The sequence below is a fragment of the Coenobita brevimanus genome, chromosome 103 (assembly GCF_032717465.1).
Source record: "Coenobita brevimanus isolate Jiangsu-jjx chromosome 103, ASM3271746v2, whole genome shotgun sequence".
NCBI lineage: Eukaryota > Metazoa > Arthropoda > Malacostraca > Decapoda > Coenobitidae > Coenobita > Coenobita brevimanus.
In genome coordinates, this window is record NC_137056.1 from 3,498,906 (window position 1) to 3,518,253 (window position 19,348).

At 39.4% G+C, this 19,348-nt stretch overlaps 1 protein-coding gene across 1 annotated transcript; it reads left to right on the plus strand.

Annotated features, from left to right (window-relative positions):
* The first annotated feature begins 689 nt into the window (after positions 1 to 689).
* LOC145415565 (uncharacterized) lies at positions 690 to 17,337 on the plus strand. Its single transcript, XM_080284787.1, has 13 exons — positions 690 to 747; positions 2,020 to 2,157; positions 2,432 to 2,615; positions 6,025 to 6,219; positions 6,757 to 7,043; positions 7,632 to 7,837; positions 11,652 to 11,673; positions 11,968 to 12,105; positions 12,380 to 12,563; positions 12,682 to 12,697; positions 14,811 to 14,974; positions 15,501 to 15,787; positions 17,127 to 17,337. The coding sequence occupies exons 2-13, from the start codon at positions 2,024 to 2,026 to the stop codon at positions 17,335 to 17,337; spliced, it is 2,028 nt and encodes a 675-aa protein (XP_080140913.1). The 5' UTR covers positions 690 to 747; positions 2,020 to 2,023.
* Positions 17,338 to 19,348: the final 2,011 nt, after the last annotated feature.

A 19,348-nucleotide genomic window follows, 5' to 3' on the forward strand; every position in this document is an offset into this window, starting at 1 on the left:
TCCTCAGCAGGATCTGGCTAATTTCTGGATAAAGCTTGGTAAAGAATGCACCATTGTGTCACGGAGCGCACACAGGATCCTGATGCCTGCCACACACCGGACGTACATACCGCCGTGACGAGGGCTTTTGTTAGGTTAAAAAAAAAAAAAAAAAAAAAAAAAAAAAGAAGTAAAAAACACGAACTTTATTGACTACAACATGCAGTGTGTATTGCCCCTAACTATGCTACCCATAGGTTTAGGTATGAGGTAATAACAGCCAATCTTGGTGTGGCAAGGGGTAACTGCGGTAAAATGGTTAAGATCCACTGTTCCATAATCTGCCTCACACTTTTCCTCATATCAATATTATCTATCATTATTATATATTTACATTATACCGACATTATCCATCAGTATCATCTATCAGTAATATCTCTCGGTATTATCTATCAGTGTTATCTATCAGGGTTACTGACCAGTACTATCTATTAGTGCTCTCCTTCACGCTTTCACTCTTGCAGCCTTGATGTGTTGTGTGGATGTTACGGTCGTGAGGTCGCACATTTAACACACACACACACACACACACACACACACACACACACACACACACACACACACACACACACACACACATGCACACATGCACACACAAAACCACAGTCATTTCCTCCCTCCCCCCCGTCCCTCTCTCTCTCTGTTTCTCCACCAGTCTGTTAGGTACTTCGCAAGACAGCACAACTAATAGGCGAGTTCTGTGTTCAAGTTCTGTGTTCAAGTTCTGTGTTTACGTTCAATGTTCATGTCCTGTGTTCGTCCCGTGTTCTAAGTTCTGTGCTCAAGTCCAATGTGCAAGTTCTGTTCAAGTTTTGTGGTGAAACTGATCCAATGATTAATTCCTGTGTTCAAGTCAGCTCTGTGTTCAAGTCCTGTGTTCATTTTAGTTAAGTGTTAAAGTCCTGAGTTCAAGTTGAATAGTTATTTAAGCTATAGTCGTTTGTTTTTTCCTGACGGAACTGGGACACTCACACACTATAAATACGAAGTCGCAGCTGCTTGACATTCAATGAGCCATAGTTTGGAAAGAACATCCTTGGTTACTATAGTCGCGGCCCGCGACTCTGAGATTGTTATTATCGTGCCCTGGCAACCTACCACTCAAAAGTGCGTCTGAGTTCGTATGTAATATGAGACGCATGTGCTTCGTGTATAATTTATTCGTGTATAATAATATTCGTGTATAATATATTCGTGCATAATAATATGATTCGTGCATAATATGATGCGAAATTGGACGCACATTTCAATGGTAGATTGCCAGGGTACGATAGTGACAACCTCAGAGTCGTGCGCCGTGACTACAGTCATTCTAAATTCAAATCCAACTACACCTGGTATATAATTATGCTGATAGGGGCTGGGGATCTTTGCCAGGGTAAACACACCATAGTTTGTTGGGAAAATCGGACGCAATGTACAGTTGCGGAGAAAAATACCGATGAGCGGACGAAAATATAGATCCACTTCGTGACCATACATGGAGAGAATGAGCAATGACTTACAAAACCCAGTGGGGTGATATATGGAGCCCGACACATTTCTCAGAATTTCGTGCGTGTCATAATTGTTCGACTAAAAAAATGGACAGACATCCACGTCTGTATCTGCACATTTGTGAGGCTTAATTATAATCATTCTTCGCATCATTAACTCTCTCTCTCTCTCTCTCTCTCTAAGTTCTCAGGTAATCCCTTTAATATGACTACAACATATAAAAACCTGATATCACAGTGATTAATTATAATCAACTTAAATATCGATTATATTCACCATAAAAGATCGATTAATTCCAGCTTAAAGATCTAACCTTTCTACTCGAAAAATCTCTAAAGCTGAAGAAGAATTGCCTGAATATAAGAAAGAGAGAAAAATATGAAACACATCATCAAATTTAACGGATTAATATGAAATGCAAAGGCAGAAAAGAACAATAAGTTAAATCTGCATAACATAACAGCAAAATGTTTTCTCTCTCAGCAACATGGAGGGCAAAGAGATTCCCTACGACATTGAGGATCTGTCACAGGAAGAGATGAAACACAGGATGGCTCAAGGTTTTGTGAGACCTGCTAAGACCGTGCGAATACGTCAGACAAACACCCTTTTGCCTGAGGGGTAAGTGCTGAGTCTCCTGCAATAAGTAGGTATGTGTTACAATAAGGCGGGTGTTATGTTTTGTGCAATAACGAGGGTGTAATGACAATGCACAAACTTCAGACGCACACCTTACTGCATGAAGCCAAAGCCAAGCCTTAAACCTAATCTTCTACATTTCTCTATAAATCAATATTCAAGCCTTTATCTAATCATCCACATTTCAGAGCCAAAGCCAAACCTTAACCTAATGTTCAACACTGTCTTAAAACTCAGCCTCAACCCTTACCTCCAGATACCGTCGCATGGCCAGCATCTACTACAACTTCAACTTCGGAAGCAACGACGTAGTGGTAGCTTCATTCCCGAAGTCCGGCACAATGTGGCTCAGGGAGATAGTATGGGGCCTGAGGAACCCTGATCACCTCCACATCGCAGACGAGGAGCTTCTTGCCATCAGGACTTTCTTTTTTGATCTGGTAAATAATCTCTGTTAGTCTTCAAAATAGTAACACAATTTGAAAACTAAGTGAATGTTCAAAATGGTGTTGAATTTTTATATATCAGTTTTATTTTGACACAAAGCTTCTCACCACCAGGATGTTCTTGAATCTGGTAAGTAATCTATGTTAGTCTTAAAAATAATGAAATATTCTGAAAGTATGATTAGTAATCATTATGGTACTGAATTTTTGCCACCAGGGATTTCTTCACTGATCTGGCAAATAATCTTTGTTTTTCTTCAAACTTTTATAATACAGTACTTTGAAAGTCGTAATTGGTATTCATTATGGCTCAGTGGGTTAGGGCATTCGGCTCCAACTCAAGGGTCGGAGGTTCGAGTCCACCCAAGGGTCATTGGTACACATCAGGGAGTGCATCCGGTCATTAAGTGCAACACGCTACAAACCAAAGTCCTCTACCTCGGGGCAACATCTTAGCCTTTATCAAAAAAGGAGGGGCATGGCATAAAAAGAAAAATAGGTACTGAATTTTCGCCACCAGGACTTTCCTCATTGACCCGCAAAGATAATTACCATCAGTCGTCATAATAGTAAAGCTATCTGCAAACCAAATATCCATAACGGTGCTGAATTTTTTCATATCAGTTTTATGTTTCCAAGCACCTTCTCATCAGGACTTTCTTCATGGACTCAATAAATGTTCTTCGCTAGTCATCAAAATAATAAAATATTCTGAAAGCCAAGGTTAGTATTCCCTATGATGTTGAATTTCTCACCACCAAAACTTTCTTCATTGACCTGGAAAGTATTTTTTTGACTCTTCAAAAAAGTAAGACAGTTTGAAAGTTAACATCAGTATTCAAAACAGTCCTGGAGTATTAAAAAAAATGTTCAAGCTCCAGATTAGTGATATGGTGACCAGATCCCCTCATCATTAACCCCTTGGCTGCGGCAGCCCTAAACGTTTCCTATGTCTGTGGTGCAGGAAAATTATTTTAAAAAACTGTGTTATCAACATGTCTTTTGACCCACTTATACCAAACCAAACATGATAACATTTTAGTCATATAAAGTTAAAACTCCACACTGATGATTCACAACCCACTCATCAAACATAAGCATGCAGTAGGCACAATATATGACTGAAAAGTTCACAATATTTCACACAGTTCTTCTGGAATGTACCACGCAGTCTACCGATCGGCAATTCTGGAATGCTATACACACCTGAGGGGTTAAAACAGTCTTCAGATTCAGTTTATAAAATTAGTCAATCTTTAAAACAGTTTGATACTGCATCTCAAAACCTAAGTTCAGCATTCAATAAACTATACACCCTATTCCTAGCTTGGCCTAAAATTGCCATCTCTCCATCTTGAATACCGAGATGTAAGAGTAGAGGAACACTTGAATCTGATGCTAGTCACGAGAAAGTGGTGCGGAAAAGATAGTGAGCCAGAGTATTGCCTTACTCTGCCAATGAGCAAGAAATAAGCTGCCAAAGGACAAAAATCTGGACCAAGTTAAGGGGGAGGCGGTGGCTAAATCGGTAGAGAGGTGACCTGCAGTCCTACTGGACCCAGGTTCAAATCCACACTGGGGTAGGGAACAGTTTAAGGATTTGAATTTCACAAAATTAGTCTTTACTGATCTTACCAGAGGGCTCGCCGACATGTAAAAATACCCCCACTAATACCAATACACCAGTCCTGTATAAGACAGCCCTGGCATGTATTCAATATGGACGGTGGGTGTCAGCGCCGAAGTAATAACATACAGAGGTGTATGGTATGTAGGAGGACTACTGGGCCTTGAGAGCAGGCTGTGAAGCCTATGCCCGGAGTCGGACACATAAAAAAAAAAAAAAAAAAAAAAAAAGAGTACAGGTGATGTTTTTTCAGAGAATTAGTTTATGCTGACCACCTGCCTGTTGCCAACATGGATTTTCTTCAGTATGACATTTCCACGAAGCAGCATTCCATCATCTCTTGACTAGCTGGATGAAACGAAAATACAGTCAAGTCGCCTGACGCGCGGCTAATTGGTTCTGGACCGTGCCCATGCCATAGAAAACAACGTCATACAAATAACTAAACATATGGGAAAAATGGAATTTGGTTCTGGACATTCGCCCAAAGTCCCCATTTTCACCCCACTTTTTCCCACTTTTCCCCACTTTACACTCACACACAATCAAGCAATCTGTCCATGCATGTATTACACGTAACAATAGGCACAGAAAAGGGGAGGGTGATTAGCCTTGTGTCTGCTTGGGCAATACCACGCGCTGCAGATTGGGCAAAAAAAAGCTCGGCCAAGTAGACACAGATCAGCTGACCGACCAAAGTATTAAAGATGGCAAAGGCTGACTGGTCAAGCACTGATTAAAGAAGTTTATCTGATAAAGTTTGTATGCTCAAGTGCCAACAAAACTCACATTCAGCACATTAATCACTCTTACATACATGATGATGATGATGATGGGAGGCATTATACGTCGTCTTAGCTCAGAGATAGGTGCTTCGTCACTAACCCGTTCATAACGATTTTACGAACAAACCTAAAACTAGTCACAATATCCAAAGAAACTGTAATGTTTCATTACTTAACACAGTGAAGTTGGTGAAGTTTAACCTCCTCATAAGAGAGAAAAAGTCCACAGTTGGAGCACTAGTAGTATGGAGCTGAAGTGGTCGCCATCTTCTTTGTTTACAAACAGGGGAGCACGCCACCAGGGGAATTTGCCCTCACGTTTCAAACCTTGCCGCACACGTGCCATAGATAGTTTATGCGCGTGGTTCGTTTTGGGGGGGTCTGGCATCTTGCCGTGACATAAAAAACTGTGTCATAGAAAACCGTTGTATAGAAGTCCGCGCCATAGGCGACTTGACTGTACACATCACTGAGCTGAAGTGATGATTCTTTCTGTTGTAAGTGCTTGCAGAAATGTCAAGCGTCCACATTGTTTATCAGGACATGGCAGACACAAGGGCTCATATTCTTGTTGGTTATGGAAGGTCCCTAACACCTCTTCTTTAGCAATTTATTTTTGGATATGGGTGGTTAATACCCATCTGTACACTATTTATGCAGAGTACGGAGATATTGGGAAGATTTATGTAACACAGACGAGGATAGTGAGGCATAATGAACAAAATAAATCACTTAGGAAAAAGTGTTAGAGAGTTTTCTCAACTGACAAGAGTATGAGCCAAGGAAAAGTACAGTTCAAAACAAATTACAGACTCAGGTAAGGGGTGATTAGGACATAGAATCAACAGATTGTTTCCCTTTCTGATTTTTGTGCATTACGAGTATACAGATATGAATTCTAATCTTTCATCATCATCACCATCATCATCATCTGGCTTTATTATTATTATTATTATTATTATTACTACTACTACTACTACTATTAATCCAGGACATGTTAGATGCAAGAAAAGGCCAAACACAAGACATGTTACGGAAACAGGTGAAGGAGAAGTGTGGAGAGGAGGCAGTGGATGATCAATTCCTGGTGACTCGCTTGGCCTCGGCACACCTGGGGTTACCTAGGGTCATTGCCTCTCACCTCCACTTCAGCCTCCTCAACCCCGACCTCATCAACACATGCAAGGTGAGGGGAATAGTAGCTGTTCCCAGTTTGTTTTTATCTGATGACACTGGACCAATCTCAAAACTCAAATAATAACTTGTGGTGCTGTGAAATTCGATGAGCTTTATTTAAAAGGTTAGAAAGAGTTTCCTTGGTTACTAATCTAATCAACCCTCCAATCACACCACAAATGGCCATCAATTGAGCGGAAATAGCGATCTTTGTCAGGATAGAGTAAATGAATTATACTGAAATGGCCAATCAACTAAGCCTATACAGTATAATGCATGGGTAGTCTACATGGCAACTATTCAAAATTACGTGTAACTATATAACTACAAGTTCCACAGTTTCTCTGTATCCTCTCCGACTATACAAGTTCCACAGTGTCTGTGTTTCCTCCCCGACTACAAGTTCCACAGCCTATATGTATCCACAGACAGTCTCACTGCCAAGAACCTAACCGACCAGTGTCTCTCCTATTACAAGTTCCATAAATGTATTTATAGGGGGTCTACAGAGTGTCTTCTACTACAAGTTCCTTTTACATATCCACAGGTAGTCTATGTAGCCAGGAACCCCAAGGATGTGTGCCTTTCCTCCTACAAATTCCTGCATGCCATAGGCTCCTACACCGGTGATTTAAACACCTTTGTGGGGGAGTTCATGAAGGGAAAGAACGTTTACGGACTGTACTGGGAACACTTGAAGCAGGCATGGAAGCTTAAGGACCACCCCAACCTACACTTCATCTTTTTTGAGGACATGAGGAGCAATCCAATGAGGGAAGTCAGCAAACTCAGTCACTTCCTTGGCCTTGACCTCAGTGAAGACCAGTTAAAGAGGTGATTTTAACCCACATTTTCTTTTCTGTCCCTGTATTAGCTTAACCCCATATTCTGTTCTGTTCTAGCCACCCTGCCCCCTCCCACAATTTTCTTCATTCTTTCATCTATCATCTTTTCTTTTCTCTCATTTACTTCTTTCCTTTACTCTTCTATCTTATACCTAATATTTCTATTTCTTTTTACTTTTCTTTATGTAATCTATTTTCATCTCTTTCATCTTATTCTTTCCTTTGCTCTTCTGTCTTATATCTACTCTTCTTGTTTTCTTCAATTATAATCTTTTTTCTTTACTTTCTTACATTTGATCTTTCTTTCTTTCTTTTACCTAATATTTTTTCATTCTTTCATAAAATATTTATTTTTTTCATTTTTTTCTGTCATTATTTTTTTTTTAATTCATTCTTTCGTTTTCTTCTCTCTCATGTACCCAGTTTCGTTTACTTTCCTTCATCCATTTTATTCTTTTTTTCTTACGTTTAATATTCAATTATTCTATGTCTTTTTCGTCATTTACTCTCTCTATTTTTCCTCACCTTGCTTTCCCGTTCCTTCACCTAAACATCTCTTTTCTTCTTTCCTTCTCAGGGTGGTGGAAAACACGTCTTATGACAAGATGAAAGCAAGGGAAGAGAAGCTGCCACTCGTGACCCTCCAGCATAAGGCAAAAGACAGCTTCTTCCAAGGGGGGCGTGTGGGGGCTTGGAGGGACGACATCCCCAAGGAACTGACGCAGAAAATGGATGCATGGATAGCTGAGAATTCTAAGGATATTGACATTAGTTTTAGATATAGTTAGTCTGTGTGTGTGTGTGTGTGTGAGAGAGAGTGAGAGAGAGAGAGAGAGAGAGAGAGAGAGAGAGAGAGAGAGAGAGAGAGAGAGAGAGAGATACACCTGTACTCAATGCCACGGACACTTGCTAGACTTCACAATTAATTAGCTGCATAAGAAAAAAATGGGAGCTGGTAAAAATCTGAAGGATCTCTGTTATAAACTACATCAATTTCTATATTGGCATGTATTTTTCCCTCGGTGTATTATATTCAAGGATGGATACATGGAATACATAAGGTTTCAACAATAAAGATTAATGTTGGTGACAATTTTTATGCATCACTCTTCAGTGCCTGGTTGCGCAGTGGGCTATGGCACTTTAATCAGATGGAGGCTGTAAGGGTTTCCATCTGAGAGCTGGTTGAACTTTAAAGCCTACATGATGCCACTCAGGGAGCTATACTGCTTTTATTTTACTTTGGTCCAGATTTAATCCTTTTGTAGCTTCTTTCACGCAGCTCAGTACCAGAAACAGATAATATTACGCCTCTATATCCTCACCCAAGCACTTCTTCGTAATATCATATTCTACCGTTAGCATGTTTCTTCCAGCTGAGCATTCAAGACAGAAACTGCAATTCTAGGCCAAGTTAGAGTGAAAAGAGTATAGTCATCCCTGTCTTACATCTGTGGACTGCGTAGCCTAGCCCCTGACCCCAACGCTACTGATAGGGCAAAAAAAAAACAAAAGTTGGATGATACATGGGTGAACTACTTGACGGAATGGTACAAGAGGGAGCTTACCGACGCGTGGAGCGAGGGAAGAGGCAAGCTATACTCGGTTCACCTTAACTGGGTGTATAATTAACCTCTGCCCATCTCGAATGCTGAGTTATACCAAGAGATGAACACTAGAATACGCTGTTAGTCACGAAGAAGAGCTATGGGAAGGATGCGACGCGAGGGAAGAGGGAAGATACTCTGTTCACATTAACTGGGATTCTAACTGCCCTCTTTCCATCTCGAATACTGAATTATAATTACAGACCAACACTAACATATACTACTACTACTACTACACACACACACACACACACACACACACATATTGATAGATAGATAGACAGATATAGATGTAGATATGCATTAATCAAAGGAACATTAACTCCCAAATGGTAACATGCAAAGGTTTAAGATGCACCAAAACCACGGTATCTCCCACGCCATCAAGAAATTCAAATATATATATATTGTGTATATATATATATATATATATATATATATATATATATATATATATATATATATATATATCAAAGCAAAATTAATGCCGAAGAGGTGACATGGGAAAGTGTGTGCAGCCATTAGCTGCTTGATGCTTAGGTAATGGACAATACAACCTATGGCCAGAATACGTACACCCGAGGCAAGTTCCGCGTTATACACTCGCTCACCATTTCGAGATAGTAAATGTAAGACTAGTGGTAGCAAGCAGCAGCCAATATTTATCTGGCAACTGTGTGAGGCGGATGGGGATGGAAGAGGGAGGGGTAGGAACTATCAGCTCCCCCAGCCTTCCTCCTGCCTTAACCCCTCCCCTCCCACACAGGGGTACCAGACATCGGAGTGTTTGGCTACTGCTTCAGTAGTGGCTGTCTCACGCAGAAAGGTCCGAACTGGCAGGAAGGTGTATAAGACAGAACTTTCCTCGGGTATATAGTCGAAAACAAAAACAAACAAAAAAATGTGGATGAACACTTCTGAAATTGACCTACTGTTTATACAAGTTTCTGTTTCCTTATCTCTGCACAAGGGTTCAAAGAGGACACCCGATATCCTGTTTGATATCACTGGAGGCGATCAGGCAGAGATAAATGATAAGGGAAAACTGATAAACGGTAGCACAGCCTTCGTGTGATTGTTCTTTTCTTTATCATAGGTATGTCTCCCCTAAGCTGAATAAAATCGTCTGGATGAAGCTACATAGACATATAGATAGACAGCTAGTTAGACAGATATAGATAGATAGATACATACATAGATACTGACACATAGATAGATAAATACAGACATATATAAAGGTTGAGAGAAGACAGATCGACAGAGAAGGCAATTAACAGACAGGAAGACAGACATATAGAAATTAAAATATTAGGCAGACACATCTTACGCAATAACTTGACTCTAACATTTCTTACAGATCTCAGACGCCTCTCCTAAGACGAATAAGACTGTCATTAGGAAGCAAGAAGATAATAAGAAGCGTAACCATCTTAAGAAATGAGATTAGCGACCAAGGATGATGTGACTGCGATAGAAGAGATTTTAAAAGTATACAACATACGATGAACCCTGTAATTCTCTCTCTCTCTCTCTCTCTCTCTCTCTCTCTCAGCTGCGGCTGCGGGAGGGAGGGACCGTGTTAGTGCTACCTTACCTGACAGTGTGTGCGGACACACTACGACAAGGGCTGGTTTGACATCGCATATTAATCTATCACAATTATCTATTACATCCGCACGAGCGAAGTGAGGAGGAGGAGTAGTAGCAGTAGTAGTAGTAGTAGAATAAACTACACATCCTCAAGTAAATGGGTAAATATTATAATTAAATGGTAAAAATAAACAAAAGACCCTACGGAACTAAATACCGACGTCAAGTGGGTTTTTCTGTTACCTAAAAAAAAATAAATACCAGAAACTTACTGACTAGGCAAGCGGTGCGTATAGCCTCTGTGCCAAGCATAGAAGAGAATGATTAAAGAAAAAACGTTTCATCCATCACTCTTGTAGTCTAACCAAGTGTATGTTCTACTGAAAACAATTTAATGTAGTCAAAACCGCATACTGATTTCTTTCTATTGCTTCTATTATCACTTGGAAAATACATTACCTAAACCATTACGATTTTCAACTGTTTTTCCCGGTTTAGGTATGGGGTAATAACAGCCAATCTTGGTGTGGCAAGGGGTGACTGTGGTAAAATGGTTAAGATTCACTCTTCTATAATCTGCCTATCAGTATTATCTATCATTATTATTTATTTATGTTATGCCGGCATTATCCATCAGTATCATCTATCAGTATTATCTCTCGGTAATATCTATCAGCTATCAGTGTTACTGACCAGTACTATCTATTAGTATATACTCTCCATCTCGCTTTCACTCTTGCAGCCTTGATGTACTGTGTGGATATTACGGTCGTGAGGTCGCATATTTACCACACACACACACACACACACACAAAATACCACATTCATCAACCCTCCCCTCTCTCTCTCTCTCTCTCGCTCTGTCCACCAGTCTGCTGGGTACCTCGCAAGGCAGCACAACTAATAGGCCAGTTCTGTGTTCAGGTTCTGTGTTTAAGTTCTGTGCTTACGTTCAATGTTCAAGTCCCGTGTTCTAAGTTCTGTGTTCAAGTCCAATGTTCAAGTTCTGTTCAAGTTTTGCGATGAAATTAACCCCATGTTTAATATCTGTGTTCAAGTCCTGTGTTCATTTTAGTTAAGTGTTCAAGTCCTGTGTTCAAGTTGTATAGTTATTTAAGCTACAATCGTTTGTTTTCATCAGACGGAACTGGGCCACTAACACAATATTAATACGAAGTCTTGGTTGCTTGACATTCGATAAGCCTTTGTTAGGAACGAATCTCTTTGGTTACTATACTCCATTTCAACCAGTTTGGCACCGTCAGTGATGTCCTTAACAACTGTGGTGTTGATTTAAAACCTCTGCACTAAGTGAACCTCGATTTATTACCCTGAGAACCAATAAAAAAAAGAACATCGAACCATATATCCAGTACTGAGGACCTATATCAATGCTACAGGTGGTGACGACAAACTTCTCAGGTAATCCCTTCAGTATGGCTACAACATATCAAGAAACTGGTATCATTGTGATCAATTATAGTCAACTTAAATATCGATTATATTCATCTTAAAAGATAGATTATATTCAGATTAAAAATCTAACCTTTCTACTTCAAAAAATCTCTCCAAAGCTGAAGAAAAATCGTCTGAATATAGCAAAATAAGAAAAATATGAACTACATCTTCAGATTTAACGGTTTAATATGAAATGCAATGCCAGAGAAGAACAATAAGTTAAATCTGCATAACAGCAAAATGTTTTCTCCCTCACAGCAACATGAACGGCGGAGAGTTTCCATACAACATTGAGGATCTGTCACAGGAAGAGATGGAACACAGGATGGCTCAAGGTTTTGTAAGACCTGCTAAGGCCGTGCGGATACGTCACACAAACACCCTTTTGCCTGAGGCGTAAGTGCCGAGTTTCTTGGCGATAAGTGGGTATGTGTTGCAATAAGGCGGGTGTTATCTTACTTGTAATAAGGAGGGTGTAATGACAATGCACATACTTCAGACGCACACCTTACTGCATGACGCCAAAGCCAAGCCTTAAACCTAATCTTCTACATTTCTCTTTCAAGCAGCACTCAAGCCTTATCTAATCATCCACACTTCAGAGCCAACGTCAAACCTTAACCTAAGCTTCCACATTGTCTTAAAACTCAGACTCAACCCTTACCTCCAGATACCGTCGCATGGCCAGCATCTACTACAACTTCAACTTCGGAAGCAACGACGTAGTGGTAGCTTCATTCCCGAAATCTGGCAATATGTGGCTCAGGGAGATAGTATGGGGCCTGAGGAACCCTGATCACCTCCACATCGCAGACGAGGAGCTTCTTGCCATCAGGACTTTCTTTATTGATCAAGTAAATAATCTCTGTTAGTCTTCAAAATAGTAACACAATTTGAAAACTGTAAATATTCAAAATGGTGTTGAATTTTTAGATATCAGTTTTATGTTGACTCAAAGCTTCTCACCACCAGGATGTTCTTGAATCTGGTAAGTAATCTATGTTAGTCTTGAAAATAATGAAATATTCTGAAAGTCTGCTTAGTACTCATTATAGTACTGAATTTTTACCACTGGTGTTTTTTTTTCACTGATCTGGTAAATAATCTTTATTCTTCAATACTTTATAATACAGTACTTTGAAAGTCATAATTTGTATTCAATATGGCTCAGTGTGTTAGAGCGCTCTGCTCTGACTGAATGGTCGGAGGTTCAAGTCCTCCCAAGTGTCATTTGTAGACATCAGGGAGGGCATCTGGTCGTAAAGTGCAACACGCTCCAAACCAAAGTTCTCTACCTAGGGGCAACACCTTGTCTTTACCTAAAAAGTGGGGGGGGGCATGATGTCAAAAAAAAAAAGTACTGAATTTCCACAACCAGGACTTTGCTCATTGACGTGCTAGATAATTATTGTCAGACGTCAAAATAGTAAAGCAATTCGAAAACCAAATACTGTATTGAAAACTGCGCTGAGTTTTTGTATATCAGTTTCATGTTTACTAGCAGTGTCACACCACCAAGATTTTCTTCATGGACTCAAAATATTCTTTGCTAGTTATCAAAATAATAAACTATTCTGATAACTAAGATCAGTGTTATTCAGTATGGTGTTGAATTTCTCACCACCCAAACTTTCTTCATTGACCTGGGAAGTATTTTATTTTCTTTCTTTGGAGTCTTCAAAATAGTCAAACAGTTTGAAACTTAACAACAGTATTCAAAACATTGTTGGAGTATTAAAAAAAAAATGTTGAAGCTGCAGATTAATGTTATGGTGACCAGATCTCCTCAATACTAACCCCTGGGTTGCGGCAGCATTGAATGTTTCCTTTGTCCGTGGTGCAGGAAAAACGATTTAAGAAACTGTGTCCTCATCATGTGTTTTGACTCACGTACACCTAACCAAACATGATAACACTTCAGTCAGATAAAGTTTACACTCCAAAGTGATGATTCACGACCCACTTATCAAGCATAAGCACGCAGAAGGCGCAGTAAATGACCAAAAAGTTCACAATAATTCACACAGTTCTTTCGGAATTAATGTCACTGTCTACCAATTGGCATTTCTGGAATACTATACGCAGCTGAGGGGTTAAAACAGTCTTCAGATCAGTTTATAAAATTAGTCAATCTTTACAATAGTTTGATACTGTATCTCAAAACCTAAGTTTAGAATTCAATAAACTATACCCCTTGTACTCTAACTTGGCCTAAAATTGCCATCTTTCCATCCTGAATGCCAAGGAGTAAGAGTAGAGGAACACTACAATCTGATGCTAGTCATAAGAAAGTGGTGCAGAAAAGACTGTGAGCCATAGTATTGCCTTATTCTGCCAATGGGCATGAAATGAACTGCCAAAGGACGAAAATCTGGACCAAGTTAAGGTAAAAAGAGTACAGGTGATCTTTTTTCAGAGAACTAGTTTATGTTGACCACCAACCTGTTGCCAACATGGACTTTCTTCATTATGACAAATTGCCACGAAGCGGCATTGCATCATCTCTTCACTAGCTGGATGAAACGAAAATATACATAACTGAGATGAACTGATGACTCATACTGCTGTAAGTGCTTTCAGAAATATCAAATGTCCACATTTTATATCTGGACATGGCAGGCACAAGGGCTCATATTCTCACTGGGTAAGGAAGCTCCCTAACACATCTTCCTTATCAGTTTATTTTTGGATATAGGTGGTTAATACCCTTTTGTTTATTATTTATGCAGAGTACGGAGATATTGGGAGGATTTATGTAACACAGGCGATGGCAGTAAGGCATAATAGACAAAATAAATCACTTAGGTAAATGTGTTAAAAGCTTCCTCAACCAACAAAAATATGGGCCATGGAAAGGCATAGTTCAAGACATATTACAGAGTCAGGTAAGGGGTGATTAGGACTCAGAATCAACAGACTGTTTCCCTTTATGATTTTCGTGCATTACAAGCATATAGGCATTAACTCTAATCTTCCATTATCATCACCATCATCATCTGGGTCATCATCATTATTACTATTATTATTATTATTATTATCATTATTATTATTATTATTATTATTACTCCAGGACACGTTAGGCATAGGGTATTCCCAAAGAGGAGAAAGATTACGGAAACAAGCGAGGGAGAAGTTCGGAGAGGAGGCGGTGGATGAACGATTCCTGTTGACACGCCTGACCTCGGCACACCTGGGGTTACCTCGGGTCATTGCCTCTAACCTCCACTTCAGCCTCCTCAACCCCGACCTCATCAACACGTGCAAGGTGGGGCAAGTAGTAGCTGTAGCCAGTTTGTGTTTATCTGATGGCACTGGACCAATCTCAAAACTTAAATACTAAGTTGTGGTGGTGTGAAGTTCAATGAGCTTTAGGAATGAGTTTCCTTGGCTACTAATCTAATCAACCCTCCAATCATGCCACAAATGGTCATCAACTGAGCTGAAATAGCGATCTTTGTCAGGTTAGAGTAAATGAATTATACTGAAATGGCCAATCAACTAAGCCTATACAGTATAATGCATGGGTAGTCTACATGGCAACTATTCAAAATTACGTGTAACTATATAACTACAAGTTCCACAGTTTCTATGTATCCTCTCCAACTATACAAGTTCCACAGTGTCTGTGTTTCCTCTCCGACTACAAGTTACACAGCCCATATGTATTCACAGACAGTCTCGCTGCCAAGAACCTAACCAACCTGTGTCTCTCCTATTACAAGTTCCATAAATGTATTTATAGGGGGTCTACAGAGTGTCTTCTACTACAAGTTCCTTTTACATATCCACAGGTAGTCTATATAGCCAGAAACCCCAAGGATGTGTGCCTTTCCTACTACAAATTCCTGCATGCCATAGGCTCCTACACCGGGGATTTAAACACTTTTGTGGGGGAGTTCATGAAGGGTGAGACAGTTTACGGACTGTACTGGGAACACGTGAAGCAGGCATGGAAGCTTAAGGACCACCCCAACCTACACTTCATCTTCTTTGAGGACATGAGGAGCAATCCAATGAAGGAAGTCAGCAAACTGAGCCATTTTCTTGGCCCTGACCTCAGTGAAGACCAGTTAAAGAGGTGATTTTAACCCACATTTTCTTTATTGTCCCTTCACTAGCTTAACCCCCATTTTCTGTTCTGTTCTGGCTAACCCTCCTCCCAGAATTTTCTTCATTCTTTCTTTCAGCTATCATTTTTTCTTTTCTTTCATTTATTTCTCTTCTTTGTTCTTCTATCTTACACCTAATATTTTTGCTTGTTTTCTTTATGTAATCCATTTTCATCTTTCATCTAATTCTTTCCTTTGCTCTTCTGTCTTATACCTACTCTTTCTTCTTTTCTTCGATTATAATCTTTTTCTCTTTACTTTCTTACATCTGGTCTTCCTTTCTTTCACTCTTTCATCTAATTTCTTTCTTTCTTTCTTTCACTAAATACTTGTTCTTTAAATTTTTTCTGTCATTACTCTTTTTTCTTTCATTTAAAATTCATTGTTTTTATTTCCTTCATTCAGTTTATTCTTTTTTGTTACATTTAATTGTTTCAGCATGAGAAGCAAGCAAGAACACCAAATTTAGTCACAGTTTGGACCACCAGCATATGTACCCCAGCGAAAGATTTATCACATCAGCAAGAAATGGGGGCAGGGGTCGGGAGGAAAACTCTGTAGTACAGTAGCGACCTTTTTTGGATATCTCAGCCAAATTTGAAGTTACAAGACAGACAAACACCAATTTGGAAATCGCATAAAAATCCTCATCTTCATTTCACAGACAACCTGTAATTCCCAATAGTTTTTCCCTAAACGAGAAAAAGATTTTTTATAAGGCAGTTTAGCATAACAGCCGGCTGTGCAAGATGCAATGGTCTAAGGTTGTGTTTTACGACGATTGCTGACAGCAGCCAGGTTTTGCCTTTTCAAAACAAATAATACTTTTGTTTGGCCTTTTTTTTTTTGAAATTTTTGACTGAATCCAAGTCAAACTAATACAATACGCTGATCACCGGAAGAAACTCTGAATTTCTTATTTCTGCTTCGAATCAGAGTGCACCGAGGGATTTGATGAAATTAAATTTTGTGAGTGAGCAAAAAGCAGTCATTATTATCCCCTGGACCTAAAATTAATACAAGATGAGTATTGGCTTTAGTAGGAAGTGTGAGGGAATATTTTTGGTGTAATCTAACAAGTTCTTTTCAGTATTTTCAGGTCAGGAATTCAGAGGAAGATGATGAGCCACATAATACAATATTCAGCACTGCCTGAGTTGCTCGCTCGCTCGAACACGCTCCACACATTCAGCGTGGACGCCTATTACACGTTAATCAATTATTTCTTTTTCCTCATGTACTCTATCTTTCTTCACCTTTCTTTCCCATTCCTTCACCTAAACATTTCTTTTCTTCTTTCCTTCTCAGGGTGGTGGAAAACACGTCTTATGACAAGATGAAAGCAAGGGAAAAGAAGCTGCCACTCGTGAACCTGGTAGATACGGAAAAAGACAGCTTCTTCCAAGGGGGGCGTGTGGGGGCTTGGAGGGACGACATCCCCAAGGAACTGACGGAGAAAATGGATGCATGGATAGCTGAGAATTCTAAGGATATTGACATTAGTTTTAGATACAGTTAGTCTGACTGAGAGAGAGAGAGAGAGAGAGAGAGAGAGAGAGAGAGAGAGAGAGAGAGAGAGAGAGAGGAAGGCTGGTGGAGCGCCGTGTCCGATTTACTCGCTCTAAGATGGATAAGTGGATGTATCAGTCAGTCAACCAATCAATCAATCAATCAACCAATCCACCAATCAATCAATCAATATATGTATCAGTCAATCAATCAATCAATCAATCAATCTACCTATCTGTCTATCTAATGACGCCGTGTTTCCTCCCTATGAAATCATTCTACAGAGCCAAGAACTAATTAAAACTGCTCTTGGAAAAAAAAAAAGTCACACAATAAGATGTGTAAAGGTTAGATTCTTAGGTGTGTGTGTGTGTGTGTGTGTGTGTGTGTGTGTGTAAACTAATCCATGAGTACTTTTTTTTTCTACATGATAACCATTGCTATTATTCCTGCATGCCCTGTATAAACAATAAACTGTGCCATACCAAAACATATTCTCTTATCATTTATCCTTAAGCCAAAATAAATAAATAAATAAAATAAACACAAATAAACAAAGGGATGAAGAACACAAATCTGGGAGGGGTGGATGGGAGGGGAGGGAGAAGGAGACTAATTACTTGAGTTTCTTGATTATAAAAGTACACAAAAATTTAATATATTCGATTACTATTAAGATTACGGTTACGATACGATACGATACGATTACGATTATATTCCCTACAATCCGGATAATTATTTGGCACACAGAAAATCTAAAAAAAAGAAAAAAAAATATTCGTTCTGAAGGTATAGTGCTTTTATATGAACATTTTTTTTTTTTTAATTATTCATATTCATTTTCTGTACTGCATTTTTCGTTTCAACAGCATTATTAAAGTAAAGAAAGGCCTCAGCTAAGTTTATTTACCTAATGTCCTTCTGTCACAGGCCTGCACTCTCGTCTAAGGAAGTCCCCTAACACCATTCCCTAGGCGATGTATTTTGATGATTACACCAGACTGTCCTATTCTGTGATATATATACATCCTTCTAATTCCACCATATTCTACGTAAATAACATACAAAATTACACTTACAGGCCATATCCAAAAACAAATCGCTAAGGAAGTGGTGCTAGGGAGATATATACATCCCTCTAACACCACCATACAGTACACTTCATCAATAACGTACAAACTTCCATTAAACCAGCCATATCCGAAAATAAATCGCTAAGGAAGAGGTGCCAGGGAAATATATACGGTACATCCTTCTAACATCGATATACTCGGCATAAATAACGAACAAAATTACATTAAACCGGACATATCCAACAATAAATCGCTAAGGAAGAAGTGCTAGGGAGACTCCTTAACCGACCAGAATACGGGCCATCTATCCATCTATCTATCTACCTATCTACTTGCCTCCTCCTTTATTACAGTCTTGATTCTTCCTCACCATTTTATCCATCTTAAGGGGCTCTCGTACTGAAGGGGTTATGCTTAAGAAACCAAAGACGTACAAACAAACGCATCATCTTACCTCCTCCTTACCCACAAACCCAACAAAAACAATCTCACAATCTCAATGCACAATTTCGTTTTTATTTTATTTTTTTATTTATTTATTTTTTTTTGAGGGAATAATCTTGCGGACATCTGGCCTTTGGTTCCTTCTTCCTTGCCTAAAAAAAAAAAATAATAATAAAAAAAACAAAGACCAACAATTTTTACAATCTTCCTATTTCTATACTATTTCATTTTCTTGGGGGGATATTTTCACAAGACAAGCTCAAACAAACACACTGTCTTGAACTGTCTTCTTCCCCCCCCCCCCGCCTCCGTGCCCTCTTCTTCTCCCCTACAAGACGGTGAGACGGCACACAGGCAGCTCCAATCCCCTACACAGTCCCTATAATCCCATCACACACTCCCATTAGCCCTCGACCACACCTACAACAACAACAACTACAATTACAACTACAACAATTACAACAACCACGACGACGACGATGATGACTAACAAATAACAATCAT